The sequence below is a fragment of the Vicugna pacos genome, chromosome 3 (genome assembly GCF_048564905.1).
Source record: "Vicugna pacos chromosome 3, VicPac4, whole genome shotgun sequence".
Taxonomy (NCBI): domain Eukaryota; kingdom Metazoa; phylum Chordata; class Mammalia; order Artiodactyla; family Camelidae; genus Vicugna; species Vicugna pacos.
Window position 1 is genome coordinate 111,007,861 of NC_132989.1, and position 22,955 is coordinate 111,030,815.

The 22,955-nt window shown below is 40.8% G+C and overlaps 1 protein-coding gene across 1 annotated transcript in view; it reads left to right on the forward strand.

The window, feature by feature from the left end:
- Positions 1-22,015, forward strand: part of DNAH5 (dynein axonemal heavy chain 5) — a 234,944-nt gene extending 212,929 nt beyond the window's left edge. The window contains exons 71-79 of the mRNA XM_072958846.1: positions 1,020-1,265; positions 4,422-4,641; positions 6,301-6,506; positions 7,147-7,350; positions 9,144-9,359; positions 10,993-11,205; positions 13,390-13,542; positions 13,957-14,188; positions 21,821-22,015. Of these exons, the coding sequence (XP_072814947.1) occupies positions 1,020-1,265; positions 4,422-4,641; positions 6,301-6,506; positions 7,147-7,350; positions 9,144-9,359; positions 10,993-11,205; positions 13,390-13,542; positions 13,957-14,188; positions 21,821-21,972 (1,842 nt within the window). The 3' untranslated portion in view covers positions 21,973-22,015. The remainder of the gene's footprint in view (positions 1-1,019; positions 1,266-4,421; positions 4,642-6,300; positions 6,507-7,146; positions 7,351-9,143; positions 9,360-10,992; positions 11,206-13,389; positions 13,543-13,956; positions 14,189-21,820) is intronic.
- Positions 22,016-22,955: the final 940 nt, after the last annotated feature.

Genomic DNA, 22,955 nt, shown 5'->3' on the forward strand with positions numbered 1-22,955 from the left:
TCCAGTTATTTACTAGGAAGACATTGTAGACTAAAGGTCACACTCACAAAAGTATTGTAGATATTAATTCTTTTACCTTGTTTGAAAAAGCACTGTGTTGTTACTAGAAATAGTTTTTATGTGGTTGATAATATAGGTGACAAAGTCTGATATTGTGAACACAGATTTAAGTAAAAAAAAAAAAGACATTAAAGGGGAAAGCAGAAAATGAAAAGGAATGATCATAGTGATTAGGAGAAAGACTACGGATTAAATCTTTGAAAAATTAATTAATTAATTCAACAAGTCTCCAGTAAATTTCCTTCAGTAAGTAGTTCTTTGATAAACAAGCAGGCATTGTACTGCTTACTTGATTATTTGAATGCATATACTTTCCCCTTAAAGCATCCTCAATAATAGAGTTTCCTAATTAGCATTTTTTACGAGAAATTAAATATAGTTCCCTGTGCTGTATGGTAGAGCCTTGCTATTTATATGTTTTATATATAGTAATGTGTGTATGTTAATCCGAAACTCCTAATTTATCCCTCCCCACTACCCCTTTGGTAACCATAGTTTGTTTCCTATGTGATAAAATATGTGTATGTGTGTGTGTTTGTGTGTGTGTGTGTGTGTGTGTTATATATGTATGTATATACATAACTGGATCACTTTGCAATACATCTGAAACTGATATTGGAAATCAACTACACTTCAGTTAAAAAAAGTTGTTTTGTATAGCATGAAGCAGCCAGTGTATTGAAACAGGTCCCAGACAAAAAGTCAGCCAACGTGAATTCTGGTCTTTTTCCTGTGTGATTGTGTGTTTGGCAAGTGACTCAGCCTCGCAGTCTGTGCAGTGGGGCTTCAAACAAAGAAATGAACAAACAAGAGAAAAGCCTCTGCTCGATTTCTGTGGCAGGGTTACTGTGGACGGGATTGAGATAATCTACAAAAATGAATTTTGGAACCGCACTGGATTATACATAACATGAAGGAGTTGGAACCAGTTTCGGTCACTTATGTACTGTTTTTGGCAGGCCCGCAAGTACATCGTGGATGCCATGGGAGAAAACTATGCAGAAGGAGTTCTCCTGGACCTGGAGAAGACGTGGGAGGAATCTGACCCACGGACACCACTCATCTGTCTCCTGTCTATGGGCTCAGATCCTACAGATTCCATCATCGCCTTGGGAAAGAGACTTAAAATAGAAACCCGTTACGTGTCAATGGGCCAGGGCCAGGAGGTCCATGCTCGCAAGCTCTTGCAGCAAACCATGGTGAACGTAAGGCCAAATGTCTACTTTTGTGTTGTGTTGTTGATGTTGCAGGTTCTAAAAGAGCAGTGCAGAAAAGAACCTGTAAATTGTTTAAGTCAAAGTACTGCATGCTGTTTACTCAACAGGGAAAAGCATGATATTGAATAGAAAATATTCATGGAAAAATGAATGCAATTTAAAACTTTTTCTACTGATCCTTGACTTATGGAAAACGTGCCCAGTCGGAACATCTTATTTCCCAACCAGTTTGCGTAGAGCTAAAGCCCACTCCAGATCCCGAACCCTCTGGGGGGTTCACAGCTCCCTGTTTCCACCACACCCTCCGGCCCCTCCAGCACTGCTCCTGGAATCCACAACGCTCCTGAATCCACAACACCGTGCCTTTCTTGGGTTCCAGAGTGCGTAATCTGTATCCTGGAGTCCCCTAGGCCTGGCCCGGATCCCAGAGGCCAGGAATCTTACCCTTACCCTGTGGTGGTCACAGAGGTTTCAGGAAACCTGGCCTGTTGCCTTCCAGGTGGGGCTCCTAGAGTCCTTTGCAGCTTGCACATTCCGCAGTGTACAGAGCATGCCGTGCTCAGGCCTGGCCGGGGGGCCACCATCACTGGAGGCCACCATCGCTGGAGGCCACCATCGCTGGAGGCCACATGGTGACCCTGCTCCTGGGACAGTCAAGTCTAGAGCTGAGGCACTTTTAGGGATTTAAGGTAACCGAATGCAGAAGGTCCTATTTCGTCTCTAGAACTCAAGCTCCAGGACAGAACCCTCTGTGTATACATTAATCTAGCCTTCTCTGGGGTGCCCGACTCTGCCCAGGGGGTGCCTCCATCCCTGGTCCCCTCTTCCTCCACACTTTGGCCAAGCAAGGGGTGGAAGAACCACTTGGCTTCTCATTCCTACTGGACAACATGCAGTCTTGATCCAGATGCTTCTCTGCCCTTTTTGGGGAGCAAACCCTGCCCCTCCTTCCCTGAGTCTGAGCTCCCCTCCCAATATCTCAAAACTCCTCTGTGCCCTCCAGGGAATGCCTCCCACTGAGGATAGGACTGGCTGTCTCCCTGCAACCCCCAGACACTAGGCTCACCGTGAAACCACTGGGTTTGAGGGCGCAGCTGCTGAATCTAGGACGTTACTGCATCTGGTCCCTCCTCCGGGGTAGAACTGAGCCCACTGGGTTCTAGAACCTCCGTATTTACTTCGAGGCTCTTCCATCCTCAAGCTGTGCCCTGCCCCTAGCTTTGATGAAAGGGAGGGGCCTCTCACGTGTGCTGTGCTGTGTCTGATGCACTTGGTTTGCAGTTAGGAGGGGAGGGCAGAAAGCGTGTGATTTAAATATGTTTAGAGATGAAAAAATTCCACCATATTTAAGAATCCCAGGTCTGGTCCAGCATGAGGGTTTGGTGGGCCTCCATTCTGGCTCCTTCCTCCATCCCTCCCTCTTCACAGTACTGTACTTAGAACAAAAACACTCACACGCACAGGGCACTTACTTAACTTGAGTTTAAAATAAATAATGGTGTGACTAATAATTATATTTTCAGCAACTAAGTTAGAATTTAAATGGGATAATTTTTGACCTTCAGTTGATCCATGCTTTGTTTTGTAGTTAAATTTCAAGTAAAATTGAAACAGATCTTTGTTTTTATTATCAGCATGCTTATAACTTGTCAGAGATGATAGTGGTTTTAAAAAGTTTTATGAGAAACGTTCAAGGCGCTAAGACAGAATGGACCAGCTATCCAAGAATAGCAAAATGGATAATCTGCTCAGTAAAAATGCAAAACATTTAACATAGAAAGTGGTGACAATAAAGAAACAGCCTTGGCTAAGGGATCCTGTGGGTGAAGATGCACACCTCAAAGATCTCCCTTAAAGAAGCTTTAATCAGGAGTCACCTGTGTGCTGGGTGACAGCGAGCATCTGAAGCCTCTTTGTGGTTATGTGTCACATTTAATTTCTCCTTTTTTGAATGGTGGACAGTGTCAATTAAATGTTTGTGGGACAAAAAAATAGTTATTCCTTCAGCAGTGCTATATACTTCTAAGAAAAGGTAAGGGAATATGTGAAATTCCAAAATCATCAGTTTTATTTGGTACTCTACTAGGATTTTAGATCTGGTGCTTAGTTTGTTTCTTGGAAAGAAAACTATCTCAGGTTCCACTAATTCAATCTAAATAATTTGAAGTTACAGAGTCAAGAAAACAACTCATTTATGATCGGATATTGTAGATGATTTTAGCAAAAATATTCTATAGACTAGATACTGAGCTAATTATTGTTGCATGACCTAAATTGTTGCCTGTGTAGCTTTACCCAAGGAATCTTCTTATCCTCATAGGATGATTGACACAAGGGATATGGCTTACTATTTTCTAAGCCTCTTGTTCTTAGAGTGGTCAGTTTCCCCAGAGGAGGTTCTTTCACCTTCCAGAGTGTATACGCCCCACTGCCTGGGTTCTGGGAACTCTGAGAAGGGAGGTAATAGGTCTCAAAATTCAATAGGTAAACTTTCTTTCACCTGTTTTCAGTGAAGTTCTTGTACTCTTAGCTGTCTGCTGTCCTCTACTTGGAACCCTGTCTGTTTTGCCTTCTGAAGAAAATCAGCTTTCCATCTTTCATTAGGGGAGCCCGTCAGGGGTCTGGACTCTCAATCTCCTTGTGTTAGTCCATCATCTTCTCCCATTCTTGGGTGTGTGGGGAGTTACTTGGTATAAATCAGGCTACGTCTCTGCTCTCCCCGAATGCCAGTTTAGGGTTCAGCTTTCTTGAGTCTGTTTTAAATGTTACTGAAATTGTCTTCACCCTCATTATCTTTGTCCTTCATGGAATTTGGGGAAGGAGCTGAGCTAAAACGGATGTTTTAAGTCAACCACCTCTCTTGAAAGTGCTGTTATCTCTCTTTATGTTTCACTCTGGTGACTTTCATGAATCTTAGCATATATCATTACTGCAATTGCAGGACGCGTACCTGGAATAAAACAGAAATGTTGCATATCTCTGTCAGACATTATTTTATCCTTAGATTTAACCCTGATTAATTTAAAGTGGTTCATGTGCTTTTCTATTAAATTTTAACTACTTGACTTCTAAAGAACGTACTAATTTGCATCTCTGGGTGAAACACAAGAATAGCCTAATTTCCACTTCCCGTTGTTGACCTAGGGAGGATGGGCACTTCTGCAGAACTGCCACCTGGGACTGGATTTCATGGATGAGCTGATGGACATAATTGTGGAAACGGAGACTGTACATGATGCTTTCCGCCTCTGGATGACCACCGAGGTTCATAAGCAGTTTCCCATCACGCTCCTCCAGATGTCCATTAAGTTTGCCAATGAGCCTCCGCAGGGCCTCCGGGCAGGACTGAAAAGAACGTACGGTGGTGAGTCGAAGTATACTTCTGAGCTTATGGGCGTTCTTGTGCTTAAATTGTTTCCTTAAAGATATTATGGAAAAGGAGTTAGCTAAGATCTAGTTGTAGCGGGTGGTACTGTTATTTGAAGTGATGGAGGGGGGACAGCCCTCTGTCACGCTCCACGTGGAGTACCTCTGGCAGCAGGAGGGCACCAGAGCTCAGGCCCCACCTTGTATTTTTCCTGTTTGTTTTTCCCCCGCTCCCCATTGCTCTGCTTTGGCCTATGCTGTTCTCCACTAGACCCCTGCCTTTTTACATGACCATCTAAAACTGATAATTCTGTTGTTGATGGTCTTCATGCTCCATACTCAAAGTCGGACAGCAGCCCCTTCCAAGAGGAGAGGCTGAATGGAAGTTGCGGCCTGCCTTCATTTCATGAAGCCATGAGTCGGGATGTCAGAATGTTAGCTAAGTTAGAAACCAGACACTAGCAGCAAAACCAGACCAAATGCCCCTTGTGTCTCAGCGGGACTCGAGTTATTCCCTTTACATTTGCTCCCTCTGTTTCGCAGCTTCCTGTCTGACATTCACGGTCATGGAAAGAGCGTGGACCTCGGAGTCAGAAATCCTGATTCTGGTCCTATCTGAACAAATGCTTTGTTTTCTCGGGTGTGAGTCACTCAAACGAATGAGTTTCAGTTTTCTCGTATCTAAAATAGGGATAATGAAAACTATCCAGGACAGTTGGAATAAATTTTAATTAAAATAGTATATTTAATAATAATAATGATCAATGTAATAACTATTACATGTCAATCTGAAAAATCAACAAAGAAACTTTTTCTTGGAGTTGTTAACAACGCTCAAACTTTTGCCAGTAAAATAGATGTGGAAGGATGATGTCAGTAAAAAAAGATGGCAAATGAAAGAATTTATAATTTTATATATGCAATATAATATATACATATATAATAATCATAATTAATATTTGGGGAATATACTCAGATTGCAGTGGGCGTCTTTATATTTTATTATTATTGTTTTTAATTTTTTAAATTAAAGTACCGTCACTGTACAATATTATATGTTACAGGTGTATGATATAGTGATTGACAATGTTTAAAGGTTACACTCCATTTATAGTTATTATAAAATACTGGCTGTATTCCCCATGTTGTACAATACATCCTTGTAGCTTATTTTGTGTCTAATAGTTGTACTTCTTAATAGCAACGGGCTTCTACATACACTATTTTAATTAATATTAAATTGTTAATAGAGTTTATTGGAGCCATTGCAACCTGTGTACATGGCCCCCGATAGTAATAACAACAACAATAAGCATTATTATTAGTAGTAGTAGTAATAGTCATAGTACTTATTTTACTGCCATGATTCTTCCACTTCTATTTTATCTCCATATTATTTTGGTAGGTTGACAGGAACTTGGTCCATGTTAGCAATCCCCCACTCCCCTCAAGTCTCTTTGCATATGTTTCCGAGGGAAATGCCCTCTGGATACCCAAAAGTGAAATCATAATTGTCATATGAATATGATCAAAATAATTCAAGCTCAGTGAAGTTTCATATCAAGAATTTACAAAAATAACTAATAACTTATAAAAGTAGTAGAAAATAAAGATGTTGGAGAGATGATACAGTTTTTCACCCAACGGACCCCCACAGGCGTGAGCCAAGACCTGCTGGATGTGAGCGCCGTGGCCCAGTGGAAGCCCCTGCTGTACGCCGTGGCTTTCCTCCACTCCACGGTCCAGGAGCGGCGCAAGTTCGGCCCCCTGGGCTGGAACATCCCCTATGAATTTAACCAAGCCGACTTTAACGCCACGGTGCAGTTCATCCAAAACCACCTAGATGACATGGATCTCAAAAAGGTACTGTGTGCACACTGCTTCGTGCCACTAGTGACTGTGGGCTTGGGTCCTCGAGCTAAGACTGCCCAGCCTTGGGGTAAATCCTGTAAGAATGATGATTTTCTGTGCTTGCAAAGTCATTCTTTTTAAGTCATAGCAACATGGGTCACACTAACCTCTTGATTTCAGGGGGGAAAATGGACAAGTTTTGATTATCTTTTTACTTCTCAAAGGCAAGTTGACATTATGTATATAGACAACCTGCCGGGATCTGTTGGAGGGAGGAGGGAGTGGGTAAGGAAACTTGTTTCTTAAAGACCTGAACACTGAAAGTCAGAGTCTAGATCACTTTTGAAGGGTGTAATATTTAAAGAATGGCCCCCAAATTTAAAAAGAAACATTTTTTTCTGCTGAAATTAAAATATGATAACGTGTAAATGCACCAAGAGAATCTATTTCAAATCATAATCGTGAGCACTGAGTGACCTCTCATGTTTGCCTATTTAATTTTCTTTCTGCACTTTTCACATTACTGAGGAATGACTGAATGAATGAAGAGTTAATGACATTGATGACAAAGAGCATATGGATGTTACGTGGTGGGGCAAATGGGGATGAGACAGCGGTCAGTTTTGCACAATTATTCTACAAATTTCCTCAGGGTGTCTCCTGGACCACTGTCCGCTACATGATAGGAGAGATCCAGTATGGAGGCAGAGTCACTGATGACTACGACAAGAGATTGCTGAACACACTTGCTAAGGTTTGGTTCAGTGAAAGTATGTTTGGAGCAGATTTCAATTTTTACCAAGGATATAATATTCCAAAATGCAGCACGGTGGACAACTATCTTCACTATATCCAGGTTTGTCATCTTCAGAACTTTATGCACAGGGCAAATGTCTACGGCCAGTTGACTTCTTTGATATTTATTTATACTACATGTATTTCTTTAAGCATACATTTTAATAGTGATACATACTGGACGTGGAAGGTCTCAAGCACCACAGTTTCTTTCTTCATGTTTATATTCATTTTATAATTAAAATATTTATGTTTGTTCTCAGTGTGTGTTTTGCGTGAGTTTCCTCCTTCCCTTCTCTTTTAATGCCTCGATGAGGAATATCCTTTGGGGAGATGACAGATTGAGCAGATTTGGAACCAGGGAACCTACACAAGTCCCCTGGGGTGCTCTCCCTGTGAGACTTCAGCTACCTGAGGTTGCAAAGACAGCCTCTAGACTCAACTCTCTACCCACTTCTCTTATCCCGCAACATCCGTTCCTTAATCTTAGCCTAATGAAGAGCATCTGAGTATGTCTGGGAACACACTCTGTATAAGAGCTTCCTGTAAGATTGAATGTCTCAGCCTCGGCACCGTTGACATTCAGAGCTTGGTACCTCCTCGCAGTGGGGGCTGTCCTGTGTAGATCGGTCAGCAGAATCCCCGGCCTCTACCTACTAGGTGTCAGTAACACTCCCTACCTGGTTGTGACAACCTAAGACACCTCCAGACATCGCCAAATGTCCTTGGTGGGGGGCAAAATCACCTCCGACTGAGAAGCACTCCTCTAAGAAGGAATAAGATTTTGACAAGAAATTTGAGAAAATATCTGATTTGTGCTCCAAGGTAACTACATTTTCTGTCTCTATACCTTGAATTCATTAGATCACTATCTAGTGATCTCTTATGCCCCTAAGATTTATCTCAGGTGAACAAACTAAAACACAAGAGCCCCAGAGAGCTAAATTTATCAGTACATTTAGAGGTTTCTGTGATATATGAGTGTAATGAGTTTATCACATATTACCACCCCTACACTTTTATTAATTCAAATCTACAAATATATTTGTCTTAACCATACTAGATGCGTCTCTAAATCATTAGCTCTGAATAGGAGAAGTGCCTTTGAAGGTATAAATTTAGATCTGCCTGTACATATATTTGTTTTTATACTCCTCATTTCACAATGAATTTTAGGTAACTCATAAGAAGGCATTATGTAAAAAGGAATAAAATCATGCACTAGAAGGGAGGGAAAACATGAATAAAGTTAGGGATACAATTCACACACAGAAATAAATGTATGTCAAATTGTAGGAAAAAGTTTTTCAAGTAGCTGAGGGACTGTTTACCTGCTAGCTGTGTTTCTCCTTGTCTCCTGCTGTCTGTTTTTCTAACTCTGTTGCTCTTTCAATAGTTCCCGCTTTTCCTAGTCTCTGTCTTTCTCCTTGGGAGAATCCATTTCTTACCGCTGGTCTGTTTTGGGCCATCATTGCTAAAACTGTCATTTTTAGTAACCATTAGTTATACACCATTTATTTAAAAAATTGGTTTGAATTAGATGAGACCTTCAGAAAGCAAAATACCAGTCTAGAGTTCCCTTCCCATCTCACAAACATGTTCTAAAACAAGATCGTGTCTCTGATTAAATTTGCTTGAGGGGCAGACGTTAAAGAGGTGTGAGTCTATGTGTTAATTTTCTTCTTGGCAACTTCTGATGCTTTCCTGTAGAGATTATTGATTGTGGCCTGCCACAAATGAGGCGTGTCATGTAAATGCTTGTCCTAATACAAGCATGTTGATTTCCTAAGACAGCGTCACGGAACTGGTGCTTGGGTCAGCAGTCTGTGCTTACCTGGGGTATTTGTTGTTCAGAGTTTGCCCACTTACGACAGTCCCGAGGTGTTTGGACTGCACCCCAACGCTGACATCACCTACCAGAGCAAGCTGGCCAAGGATGTGCTGGACACCATCCTGGGCATCCAGCCCAAGGACAGCTCTGGTGGCGGGGATGAGACCAGGGAGGCGGTGGTGGCCCGGCTGGCTGATGATATGCTAGAAAAGCTGCCCCCCGGCTATGGTCCATTTGAAGTGAGTTGACGTCATCCTGACAAAACGTTGCTGTGGCTGTCTGGTTGGCGGGGGCGGGGGCGGGCGGGGCGGTACTGGGAATGAAGGGAGGAGGGCAAAGAATAATTTTTCTGAAATTTAAAAAGTCCTTCAAAAACCTCACTTCCTGAAGAACCAGAAAAAGACATTTTTGAATCTGAAAGTGTAATCATTTCAAGATACAAACAATAAAGAAACCTGATGAGAATGTTAATTTCATAACTAAATTGCAAGTGTGTGCTGACGGGTTAGGACTCCTTTTTTAGAACCTTCCCTTGAGGTACTTCAGATTATCATCTGTTCGAAGGAAAATAATGTATTCTTAGAGTAAAGCGAGGAGTGTTTAAAAAGTGTTTTGCAATTTAATGCGCACCCTAAAATTCAGGCCTTCTTAATTTCATGGAGTCTGTAGTTATATCATTAACTCTGCAGCTTCCGCATCTCACGGCTTTTGAGAACGGATTTGTCTTTTTACTATGCAAGTAACTTCTAAGCAAAACTGATAATTATGAAAGTTAATTTTTGAGACATTTTAGCAAATACTGTGAAAAGATTTACCCTGATAACATGTTTAAATCTTTGATAAAAGCAAAAGTAAGTGGCTTACTTAAGAAATGACCTGGACGGAGTGAAAGGCATTTTTTGTCACAGAGCAATCATTTTTTAAATATTGCCCTTTCTAGCTGGTTTTCAAAAGAAAACCTCTAGCATTTTGTTTCTTCAGCATCCTGTTATTTTCCATGAAACAGGTCATTTTGGCTGCTGGTACTGTAGACTGAACTCAAGGGAATCTCACCAAGGGAATAACTTCCCCTGGAAGAAACTCTGATCACTTGCTTGGAGAAAATCAATACTGCTATGAGCCTTCATGAGCCCGTTCATTACAGTATCAGAAAAGCAGTCATTCATGTCCAACAGGGGTCGAAATATTTTTAAAGCAATAAAAATGCCAAGATATACTGATAATTACCTAAATAAACATGGTAAGTATGGGGTTTAGAAGAGTCTCCTTCCTCTTGCTGAATTTCCTTAGGATAAAGCAACTCAGTCTGGCATCATATCTGACCCACCAAAGACTCTAATATATCCTTATGAGATGGAGATGAATGGGTGGATGGATGGATGGATAGATCCTTTGATGGAAAAGACAGAAAGCTTTAAAACAGAAGTCTAGTTTTGTTTTTTTTTTGAGACAGATAACATGATGGTTGTGTATGGGCACACACGTCTGTGTGTGCCCATGTCCGTGTGTTCGTGTGTGTTCGTGTGTGTCCGTGTGGTATGTGTTTGCGGGTCTTAGATTGGCAGTAAGTGAATATTTCCCAGGCAGTGCAGTTGCCGTTTGGAAGGTTGTGTGGTTGTGACCATGCCTTTTAGATTTTTCTGTGAATTAATGGCTGCCTGTTCTCTCCCACTTGGGATGAAAAATCAGCTGGTCATCTAATAGACGTTTCTTTTTAAAATTTCTTCTTGGTTTCCTGGCAGTGAAAAAAAAAAGTTTCCTATATATGGAATTATAAAATTGTGGGCCCTTTCAGAAGCTCCAGGGCACTAGTTACATGTATATTAGTAGCCGTCTAATTTTTTATGTGCTGGATGTCCGTTTCCATGGCAGGTAAAAGAGAGGCTGCAGAAGATGGGGCCTTTCCAGCCGATGAACATTTTCCTCAGACAGGAGATAGACAGAATGCAACGGGTACTCATCCTTGTCCGAAGCACCCTGACTGAACTGAAACTTGCCATTGACGGCACCATCATTATGAGTGAAAATTTACGAGATGCACTGAATTGCATGTTTGACGCCAGAATTCCTGCTGGGTGGAAAAAAGTATGTTTAAGCTGCTCCGTGTTGTGCCTAATCACTTTATTGTTGTGCACAGTTGTAATTGGCAAGTGGAAAGCCTGTAAGGATAATGTACTTAAGAGCGTTCTTTTGCTTAGGGGCTAATCCCCTGCAGCTCTGTATTTTTAGATTGTATGTAGGGAAGGAAATTACTTAGCATCTCTCATATCTCAGGCGCTCTGCTAGGCAATTTACATGCATTATTTCATTTAAATCTTGCAATTTAGTACTCTCATTTTGCAGATGAGGAAGTTGAGTTTGGGAGAAGTTAAATCTTTTCCCCAGATCACAATCACACACCTAAGAAGTCAAACAATCAGAATTGTAGCCCAAGCTCAAGGACTTAAATCTTACTATGTTAGTGGTATAGAAGGGACTATTCCTACACACACACATATATCAAAAGTCATACCATAGAGGAACATTTTTCCTTACTCTGTCTGTAAATATGTGAGTGTGTATCTCTCAAGATAACACAATAATAACTTGATAGCATGCTTACTGATTATGTGTTGGTAATTGTGCTAAATGACAGGTGCGGCATTAGGACATAATGTTCTAGTTGGAAAAGAAAAACGAGTACCTGAGTGTCTTTGCAGAGGCGCTTCCTGATCACGGCACTGAGGATGCTGAGTGTCCAGTGGAAAGACTTGGGAGGGTGGGAGGGCTCAGATTTATCCGTGGATGGCAGCATATAGAGATGAGATTGGGTCCTGGGGTGGCTGGAATCTTCTGGAAGTTACTCAGGTAGATGGGAAGGGGAGACAGGATGGGGTTAGAACTGATAGTCTCTCAGAAGAGACTCCCTTAGTGCTGAGATTCTGATGCCTCCCCCAGAGCTCCGGCAGATTCCATGGCAGCGGGTCCTGACGGCAGTTATAGTAACTGGGGAATGCTCTCCCACTGTCTTCTCCAAATTATTTGACACACCACCGCCCATCCCTCTAGTGACACAGCTTAGAAACTCAGAATCAGCTTTGACCAGACCCCTTTCTCTTCTCACCTTCAAAAAATTTATTGCCAAAGCCAGAAGGAACCTACCTGGTCACTGGCCATTGCAGGTTCACTCCGCAGTCAACCAGCTCACCCAGCGTGGTCAGCACCTGGAGACCTTGGAACAGGGGTCCTTGCCAGGAGACATCCTCTCGTGAATGCTTCCCTGTGCCCTCAGATCAAATGTATAAACATCTCTTTCAGTTAACATGTCTCTGAAGTTATGATAGAATGAGTTGTCTCATTTTTAAATTAAGATCTTTTTATTACAGGTTTTTATTCTACTCAATTTATTATCAGTCTTTGGGAATTTCAGTGTCTCTTGAAAGAGAGTTCTTTAGATACCTGAAATTCAAGTGGTTTAATCTATCCAGATTGATCCCTACTTTTATTCACACGTAAAATATTGCAGTTACAATAACATGGTATAAAATATGATTTAGAGATACCTACTAGCGTGGCTATTGATAGAATTAATGACACGTCTGTGCCAAAAATAGCATTCCACATGTGAATTCAGGCAGAATGTTACAGGCAATGAATGCAGCTAATTTGTTGGTGGTAAAGAGACCTGTGTTTCTATTTCTAGTCCTGCATCAGGGGAAATAAAAGTGCATGGTAAGGGACAAAAACTTCAGAAAATAACTAGTGTTTTCCTCATTAAAAATGATAAGTGGAGAAAGGCTTCTACAACTTAACCACTCGCAGAATGTATTTTAAAGTGCTGATGAGGCCATGAGGACATGAATGTAAATAGAAATCCTGTTTTATGATGTGTCTATTGAAAATGTAGCCTAAGGAAAAAAATAGTTGAAACCTGTTAAATTTAATTCCATTAAGGGTTCTAATTGCTTCACAGCTGAATCGGCCATGACTGTATTCGTATGCGGAGGGTGAGTCTACTGACCTCAGCTGTCTTGAACAGTGTGCCGAGTTAGCTTGATCTGGTAGTCATGGGGTGATTAGCTATTCTATCATATCTTCATATCATTAAGGATGAAGAAAAATTTGAAAACTTAAATGTCAGAACCCAGGGGAAACTGATGTCCTAGGGACTTCTGAATTCTAAGAGTGAAACTGATATTTCATCTTTTTTTTTTCTTTCTGTGAACATAAGCCAATTACATAGCAGAATTAAACCTGCCTTAATCCACTGTTTCAATGTATGCCTTTCAGGTGTCTTGGGTTTCAAGTACATTGGGTTTCTGGTTTACTGAACTTATAGAAAGAAACAGCCAGTTCACCTCTTGGGTTTTCAACGGCCGACCCCACTGCTTCTGGATGACAGGCTTTTTCAACCCCCAGGGATTTTTAACTGCAATGCGACAGGTAATAGCTCTGATTTGCACCTGTTGCGTTACTCTAATTTGCCTCTACAAGGCTTTCTTCTTTTATTGCGGTTTTAAAGAGTATAACAAGACAGAGAATGATGTCTCTTTTTGTTACCAGCAATTACTTTGTCCTGAGTGTAAATCCAGCAACTTGTTTTCAGGCTGCTAGCTTGGATTTCAAAATATTTGTTCTTTTTATATTCGATTTGATATTTCTTTTAAAAGTACAAGTGGTTAAATTAGGACATGGGTATTGCTTATGAGAGAATCTTTTAAAACTTTAAATATACTATCCTATTTCCTTTGAATTTGGATAATTTGGGGCTGCACTGTCATCAGAGTTATGCTCCTTCTATTAAGACAAATCTCTAGTCACTGGTTTAATCCTTTGCTTTGCTCTTGCCCTGAGTAGGAAATAACTCGGGCTAACAAAGGCTGGGCCCTGGACAATATGGTGCTTTGCAACGAAGTCACCAAGTGGATGAAGGATGACATTTCTGCCCCTCCCACAGAGGGTGTCTACGTCTACGGCTTGTATCTTGAAGGTGCTGGCTGGGACAAAAGAAACATGAAACTCACTGAGTCCAAACCAAAAGTGCTCTTTGAGTTAATGCCTGTCATAAGGATTTATGCCGAAAACAACAGTAAGTGATCTTGTATGTTCAGGGATGGTTCATATTATCGGGTTGGGTGACATTATAAACACAGGATCTTGTTACTTTTGTTATCATGTGATAAGGGTTCTACTGTTTTATCAACTGGCTTCACATTCATGTCTGTGTTTACTGAGTGCCTACTGACCACAAGGGCCTTTCTTGAGTGCTACTGGGAGGCACTGGTTCCAGATAGTTCTTGCCTATCTAATATATATGGATATTCATGAAGTGTTAGCTGATGAGACAAGAAACAAGTGTTTGGAATAGCTAGTGAGTGGTGAGAAAGGAGGGTGAGGTAACAGTGGCATCAAGTCATCAGGGGCACTTGGGCCTGGATGGGCTTGGAAGGATGGATGTGATAAAGATGGCAAGTGGTGGAAAGAAGGCTTTCCAGGCAGCACTGCACAGGGCTGCTGGAGGTGAGTGGCTCCAATGGCTTGGAGATTTAAGCCAGGTTATGAAATCCAGACTGAGTTCAGGGGCATTCAGCTTCACCCAGGAGCCAATGGTAAAATGCTGGGTTCGTGTTATAGCCTGTGAATGTGATAACACTTCTGTGAAGTACACATGTCAAAGCAGAATACTTTGACAAAGTTATCAAAGCTCTATTCAACAAACCTAGAAATTCTTAAACTATTTTCCATTGTTGGTTTGATGTTTTCTAGAGGCTTCCGTTGTTTGCATTTCACTCAGCTAACAGCTCCTCCACAGTAACCACTGTTCAGCACATGAGAAGATTCTCTGTTCATTTCATTTTAAAAAAATGTATTTACTTTTCTTTTTAAAGAAAAATCGCATACACTTAAGGTGTACAACATGGTAATTTGATATGCATATACATAATGAGATGATCGCCATAAGCCATCAGCTCAGGGGGTGTCCATGACAGTGTATCCCAAGGAAGTACTAATTTTACAACAGAAACACAAAATATTTTTCTTTAAACAAGGGCTAAAATAGTATTTCTTTAAGAGATAGCTTTTAATATCTCCATCCCTTAGATAAAAGTCACATTTGTAAATGTGTCAAGGGAAGAGAGTTTATAAACTTTGGGTATTTATTTTTTAAGCACGTACTTGCTGGATGCCTAATATATATCAACCACAACCTTAGGTATAAGAGACAAAGATAATTGTGAACCAGGTCATGCCCACAAAGGACTCACTGTCTATTGAGGGAAACTGATAAGTAAGTGAATAATTTAAATAGAATAGGATACCTGCTGTGATAAAGACACTCTCAGGATGCTTACTTAGGCCATTTAGAAGAAGAGCATAACCAGGCCTAGGAGGCTGGTGGCGACTGCCTCTGGGATGTGCTTTGGAGGAGAAGAATGGGCATGATGGGGCGTTAGAGTTAGACTTTTCTTGGAGGAGGGAACTAGCTTCAGCTCACTAGGTCATCCAATGAACATGTGTCTGGTATTGACCATCTGACACACATGACTCTGTTTCTGGGGATGCAGCAATGAGAAAAGGCCAGGCAGGACCCCTGTTTGCATGGAGCACAAAGAGGGAAGGGTAGCCAAAAAAGAAAGCAAATGTAGTCAATCCTTTTTACTCAAGGATTCTGTATTTATGAATTCGCTCACGTGCTAAAATTTATTTGTAATCCTAGATCGATGTTTGTGGCACTTTCATGGTCATTCACAGACATGGACAAAGCAGCAAACAATTTGAGCCTCCCAACATGTGTGCTCCCAGCTGAGGCTGAACCAACCTGTGCTCTGTCTTTTAGTTTCAGCTCAGACTGTAAACAAGAGTCCTTGTCATGGTCTATTTAGTGCCATGTTTTTCACGTTTTTCTACTTTTCATTGTTTAAAATGCCCCCCAAGTGTAGTCCTGAAGTGCTGTCTACTGTTCCTAAGCTCAAGAGGCGGTGATGTGCCCTATGGAGAGAAGACAAGGGTTAGACAGCTTTGTTCAGGCATGAGTTACAGTGCTGTTGGCCTTGACTTCAGTGTTAATGAATCAACAGTGCATATTAGAAAGGTATCTTTAAACAGAAACACACATATAGCAAGGTTATGTATTGATGGGTTGGTAGAAATTCTGTGACCAACCTCTCACTGGAACCTGACCCTACATTTCCCCTAGGAGCAGTTGGAAATTCAGATTTCATGAGACTATCAATACATAAGCCCCATAAATAGTGTAAACAGGCTAGATTGTAAATGAACATACCAATTTCACAGTTTTTGTTTCTGTAAAGAACACACACCCATGGTGTTCCAGGGAGTGAGAGAATTCAGGGGTTCAGAGAGAACATCGCACGTCGAACTAACATCCAGGATCAAAGGCAAGGGTGTGGAGGCAAGAGGTAGCAGTGGATATGCTGTGCTTGAGGAACAGAAAGATGGTGTGCAAGGAAGGGGGGCCCATGAAGGGAGCTCAGCATCCGAAGAGAGATGTGAGGATGGTCAGCATCCCTCGTGGTACAAGGTGTCCCTCCTTACACACCCAGTTGAGTCTGAAAGGATCCAAGTGTCTGCCTGGGCTTAGGCAAGCATGCGTCCTGTGGCTTCATGTTTATTAGTCCCCAGGGTAGTGTGAAGTCCCAGGGAAGTGATTGTTTTATAGAAATAATAATCAAGTGTTCTTTTAGCCAGAAGTAATATTTTAGAGATTTTGTTGCATCTAGTCAACATTGTTGCAGAAATGTTTCCCTTATAAAGCAAAAGAAAAATCTTTCTCACGTTCACTTAGATGTTTTGTTTTGTTTTTTAATTTCTTGTGACTAAATTGTTAAAATCCATGGCTATATGGCTTTGAGCATCTCAGCATGGTAGGAATAACATAATAATTTTATCATAGAGGCCATCCTTTATTATATAAGGACAGATTTTTATGGATGAACTGTTCTTACCCTGCTGGGCATTAGTCAGCGGTGATGCTCATTAGCTGCAGGTAAGGGAGGAAGTAAAAATATGTAAAGGAAAAAGGACCTACTAATTTCAAGGTGCTGAAAAGAAAGTAAAGAAAAACTATAGTTCTTTATTCATTTTTTGATTTCAATAGAAGTTGGTGGAAACTTTTTGCCAAATAGCTTTGTGGTTGGAGCAGGTGTTTTGTTAGTGATGGAAAACTAACATTCCATTGCTCTTTGCATCCTGTAAATTTAATTTTCATTCAACTTTTATGATTAAATAGGGCTCTAATTGAGAGAAAGAGATATATATGTTGTTATCAACTAAAGTAAAGTTATAGTGTTTTAAAATTAAAATTCTTATGGTGAATTATTTTTTGTGTTAAGGTGAAGGGCAATTTCAGTTTAAATAATTCACTGTTGAATTTTACATACAGGACTGGTTTATTTGTTTTCAAAAGGAAGTCTGGATATTTATTTCAGCTCTAAAAAATTGAGTGATATATCCCCAAATGTTTATTTTATTTATGCTTCTTGTTAGGTTGTCATGGAGAGTCACCCAAATAGTACGAAATTCTCTAAGAGGGTAAAGCCATCTACTCTAGATCCTGTGTTCTCAAAGGAAGTTAAGAGAAAGAGGCAGCTATAGGAAAGATACATCTTGTTACAGATTTAGTCTATGGAGAGAATGATGCTTCTAATAACTTTACAGCGCTGTAGCCCATGTGATGAGAAGCCAGTGATTAGAACCTTTAGGGCAACAAAGCAAGACTTAAGTGTACCTCTGGTTGCCAAGTAGGATGAGAAAGATCTCAGGGTCCCTACAGCTAATGAGAATATTTCCTGCAGGAGAAAAGATGTTTCTAAGAATGCCCTGTGACCCACCCTAATCCAGCACTGTGCAGATGTGGGGCTGGGAGTGGGAATAGGTCGGTGCAGTGACCTGGGGCTGGAGCTCTCCTGACTCCTGAGTCCCACAGCATTTCATCCACTTTGAGTTTGTAAACCTGGAACTCTGTTAACAAAGTCATGGGGAACCTGAGTCTGGGCAGTTTGTTTTAGTGAAAAGGTAAGTGGTCTGTGCACATGTGCACGTGTGTGTGAGTTTGTGTGTATAGTGAGAGAGAGAGGAGAAATCTAACACATCTCGGGTATCTACTGCATTCTAGGCAGTATACTATGTCAGGCATTCATATGTTTTAACTTACTTAATCTTTTCAACAGCTCTGTAAAATATAGCATGCCTATTTTGCAGGTGGGGAAATCAGGGTTTAGAGATGTTGTGTACTTTGCCTATGATTCCTGGCTGCCGAAGCTGGTATCAGAATCACCTTTGTCTGCTGTGGGATGAATGCAGGCTGCTGGGAGTTCCCGTGGTAGTGTTCAACTCAGGACTATGCGTTTAGGGACAAGCTTGAAAATAAAGGCTAAATTGAAAATGAGGACAGCTCCTTTGCATTTTGGAGTCATGGATTTATTTTTCTCAGGTGCATGGTGAAGTAGACACAGTAAAGGCCTCTGCCCTGTGTGGATGAGGGCTGTTGCTCCCGATGGCTTCCTCCCCCATGCTGCAGGTTAAAGATGGTTACTCCCTGCCCACCAGGGAGGCACATGGGCTCCGGTAAAAGGCAGTGAGCTAGGAGCCTGGGCATCTGGGGTGCTCTCCTGGCTTTATCACCCTAGCAGGTAATCACGTGGCTTTGAAGGGGTCTCAACTGTGCCACAAGTTGAAGTCAGTCATCTAGGTTTCTCCAGTTCATGTTACATCTTTCTGCAAAGACACAGAGGCACATACACATAGTACGTCCCAGCTGTTGCTGAGATTAAGAGCAGAAGCTCTGGACCCATTCTGGGCGGGTGTGACTCATCCCCTACAGCTCTGCAACCCTGGCTAAGTAACCCACCTCCTTGTGTTCTTCCAGTTTCCTCATCTGTAAAATGGGTTTAATCACGATACCCATCTCATTGGGTTGTTGAGAGAATTAAACTGAACAATATCTAGCATGTAATTAGCATACACTAAATAATTTTATTAGTATTACTACTAATATGATAACCCACATGCATGTTGAAGGATTAAAAAATATCACATGTAAGCATGTGCTATTTAATAACTTCAATGTTATTAGCAAAAAAGGGGTTAAATAAAGGGATGGTTTAAAGAGCATAGAGGGGATCTGTATGTAACTTGATTATTTTGGATATTGGAAGACATATATGATGTAATGATACACTGACATTTGGATGAAAAATGTAGGCTGGAGAAGGAAGTTACATAGTCAGAAAATGGAATTTCCTCGAGGTGTTTTTTTAAGGAACCTCAGCCTCCTAAAGCAGATAGCTCATCAGTTTAGACAACCTCTTCTCTCGGGGGCCCTATGGCTTTAAACCTGTTTAGTTGATTTGTTCTTCCTACCTAGCATGTTTATTTTTGTCTTTAAAGTTATTTGTCTAACCAGGGGTAATGGTTTCAGATGATCTGTTTCTGTGGCTTTTTAGTGTTTGTCAGCACTTCCGCTATGAAATTATATTTGTAGTGCATGCAGGAGGCTGCTGCATACTGCGGCGTGGTGTGGGTGCCTTCCGTTCGGAAACAATTAAAATTCAATAAAATTGGATAAATATTTCAGAGAATTGCTTTTTTTAACCTACTTATTCAAAAGAATGTTATTTTTTCCAACTTTATTTTTCTTTTGAGATTAAAACCAAGGAATCAGATGCTTCCCAAGGTGCAATTATTAAAATTATCCTTTGATTCAAAAGTAAGACTCTAATGGCTTGCTTCAAGATTTAGAAAATGACCGTTTGTCAAATGTGCATTGAAGAACAATTAGTTAAATATTTGTTATATGTTCAGATCCTAGGATTAAAAGGTTTAAATGTATCAGTTAATATAGTTAGTATTAACTGCACTCCACAAATTCCCTGTCATTCACTTAATCAGAATTTTCATATATTTGCATAATTATTATTACCAGTGATATTCTCATAGTAATTAAAAAATTTGCCTAGACTTCAAAATTAGGTGTTACATTAATTTAGATGGTTTCTGATGATTAATTTCAAGGGATTAAGCAAATACATGGTTTTAAAGTACTATAAAATATCTGTGACCTTGTTTTAGAAGAGGGATTCCCAACCTTGGTGTTATTGACATTTTTGATCCAGATAACTCTTGCCGTCTTGTGCATCACAGGATGTTAGCAGCATCCATGGCTTCTACCTACTGATGCCAGTGGTACCTTTCCAGGTGTGATAACCAAAAATGTCTCTAGATATGGGCAAATATCCCCTGGGGTAAAAATTCCACCTGGTTAAGAATCACAGCTTTAGAATATTTATTTTATATCAAAACTTTGTATAATGTTACATATTCAAATGTTTGCTTTCTTCCAATAAATTTAATTAAATTTATAGTGGAGGTATAAAAACACATGGGTCAAAACATGGGACTGTAACTTCTGATAGTGCCTTGCTTTTGTAATGTATTAGGAAAAGCTAAATTATTGAGCAAGCTAGTTTTGGGAAATAAATCCAGTATCATTAATATATTAATATTGCACTTAGAAAGTTACTGTTTTCCTGTCACAGTGCCCATGTTTGTAACATTAATTCATCACAGCAAAGTTACCCACTTAGTTAAATGTGTTTTTGTCTCAATAGTTATGTGAGGGCCATTTATAATACTGGCCTTCCAGAGGAGTGCATGGATGAGTGCAGACATAACTTTTGTTCTGAAATAATTTATAGTCTGGGAGAGAAGAGGAGATAATATACTGCTTCCTGAGATGGATGTTCTGAGATGTGCAAATAAACGACCATGGGTAGAGTGGATTTAACAAGAAGCTGGTGAAGCTTAAACTCCAAGGCTGCTCAGTGCAGAGGCTCCTTCCAAAACTTATTTTGTGTTTGCAAACTGCACTCTGTTTTTGGGAAGAAGTCCCTTCCTCAAACTGTATAAGTTTGAGGCCCTACAAGACTTGCATTTGTCCTCGACATGGGGTTTCCAAGGCTGGAGAGAATGTATTAGAGAGGATCTTTGAAGGATGGACACACAGATTGTCTTTCATTGCATATGTGATTTGGGGGACTCCATCTATTTCATCTAAAAAGCAGATTGAGTCTTAGAGAGCTCAGCTGTGCCATGACTCCCTTCTTCTCAGCCATTTTTATTCCTCTGCATAATACTTGGTAGGGGTGGGGAGCATCCTTGTCCTGGGATTTCAGATGTGGTTTGAACTGTGGCACAGAGGGTTGAAGGCAGGATTTTGAAGTCAGAATAATAGTGAAATAATACTTAACATTGGTGGTGGATGTCTGATTAAAAGGAACAGGTATCTTGTGCCAAAGGCAAGCCATAAGGGAAAAATAGAGAGGGTGTGTGAGCACAGGATACGGTAGGGAAGTACAGGAGAGAGGGTGAAGGGGGAGAGTGGAATTGACAGGTGGAAAGCAGAGTGAGGAAGCAATGGGAAGTCCATGGTTGTGTCACGTGGGCAGGGCGTACTGTCAAGCACATGGGACCAAAGGTGAGTTGAGTAAACCTGAGGACACCTGGGTGTCTTGTCACACCCACTGGAAGTGTGTGGTGTGTCTGGGATTACCTGACCTCGGGAAGAGTTTCCCTCATTCTACGAAGCCCATCTCTCTTGGGAATGACCTTCAGCTTGCACAAATTTGGCTCTATGTGTGCTCTGTTTGGGGCTGCTCAAATTAGAAATTCACCAAGCTTTTTTTAAATGAATTTTTTGTAGCTGCAAGAGATCCTCGGTTGTACTCCTGCCCCATCTACAAGAAGCCAGTCCGAACAGACCTGAATTACATCGCTGCTGTGGACCTCAGGACGACCCAGGTCCCTGAACACTGGGTGCTCCGTGGGGTTGCCCTTCTCTGTGATGTCAAGTAACGTGGAGCGTGGCCCTTACCCGATAAATGGAGGCTCCAAAGCATCATCGCCTTGGTTCTTCTGTGAGTGCTGGACAACGTGTAAATCAGATTGACTGTGCAGTGAATGAGCTACACTGGTTTTCCTTACTCCGTAGTTGGACGCTTGGTTACATTTAGCCTGTTTCATCACTAATGACCAATCGCTGTGTGTTTGAAAAAGTTTATTTGGTGATTTAGAAGTAAAATTTACAACTTTCTGATAAAGCATGGCCCTCAAGTCCACAGTAATACATTTTCTTCTTCCTTCAACTCCAAGGACTGACTAGGCTAAGCAGATGGTCCTTCCCTGGAAGGGGTTATTCTTGTTAATGTGGTTCTGGTGAATGGCTGGCTCTCTAAGGTAACACGACACGTTTGTGCTGATTTTGCCTCTATTGCCTTTTGCATTTAGGTCAGGTAAGAGATTTGTTTTTATGGCTCAAACAGCCAATTAAACAGACGTTTTAAAAAATGGAAGGAAATAGAAGGTTGAGTTAAAAATGTGAATAGATGAATAGGCAACCCTATAATCTTATAGAATAAACAAATAGAATAGTGCTCAGCCCCCTGATAATGAATAATGAGATACTAACTGATATTTCTTGTAATAAAAATAAATCTGAAAGTGAATTGCAGTGAGGTCTTAGAGCAATGTGAACCGACCCATTCTTTCTGTAAAATGATTCAATAATCAAGCACAGAATGAATCAGAAAAACGTTGACATGCTTTGATCCTCATTTTCTCTCCTGGAAACCTAGACCAAGGAAACAATTTAAAAGACTGACCACAATTTTTTTTGACAATTATATATAAGAATGCATTTAATAATGGGAAAAATATAAATGCCCCGAAAGTTCAAAAGTAAATCTGTGATTAAGGAAGTTAGACGACATTAGGCAGCCACGAAAAATGATAGTGAAGATTTCATAACGCGGAAATGGTGAGCACATACTGAGTGAAAG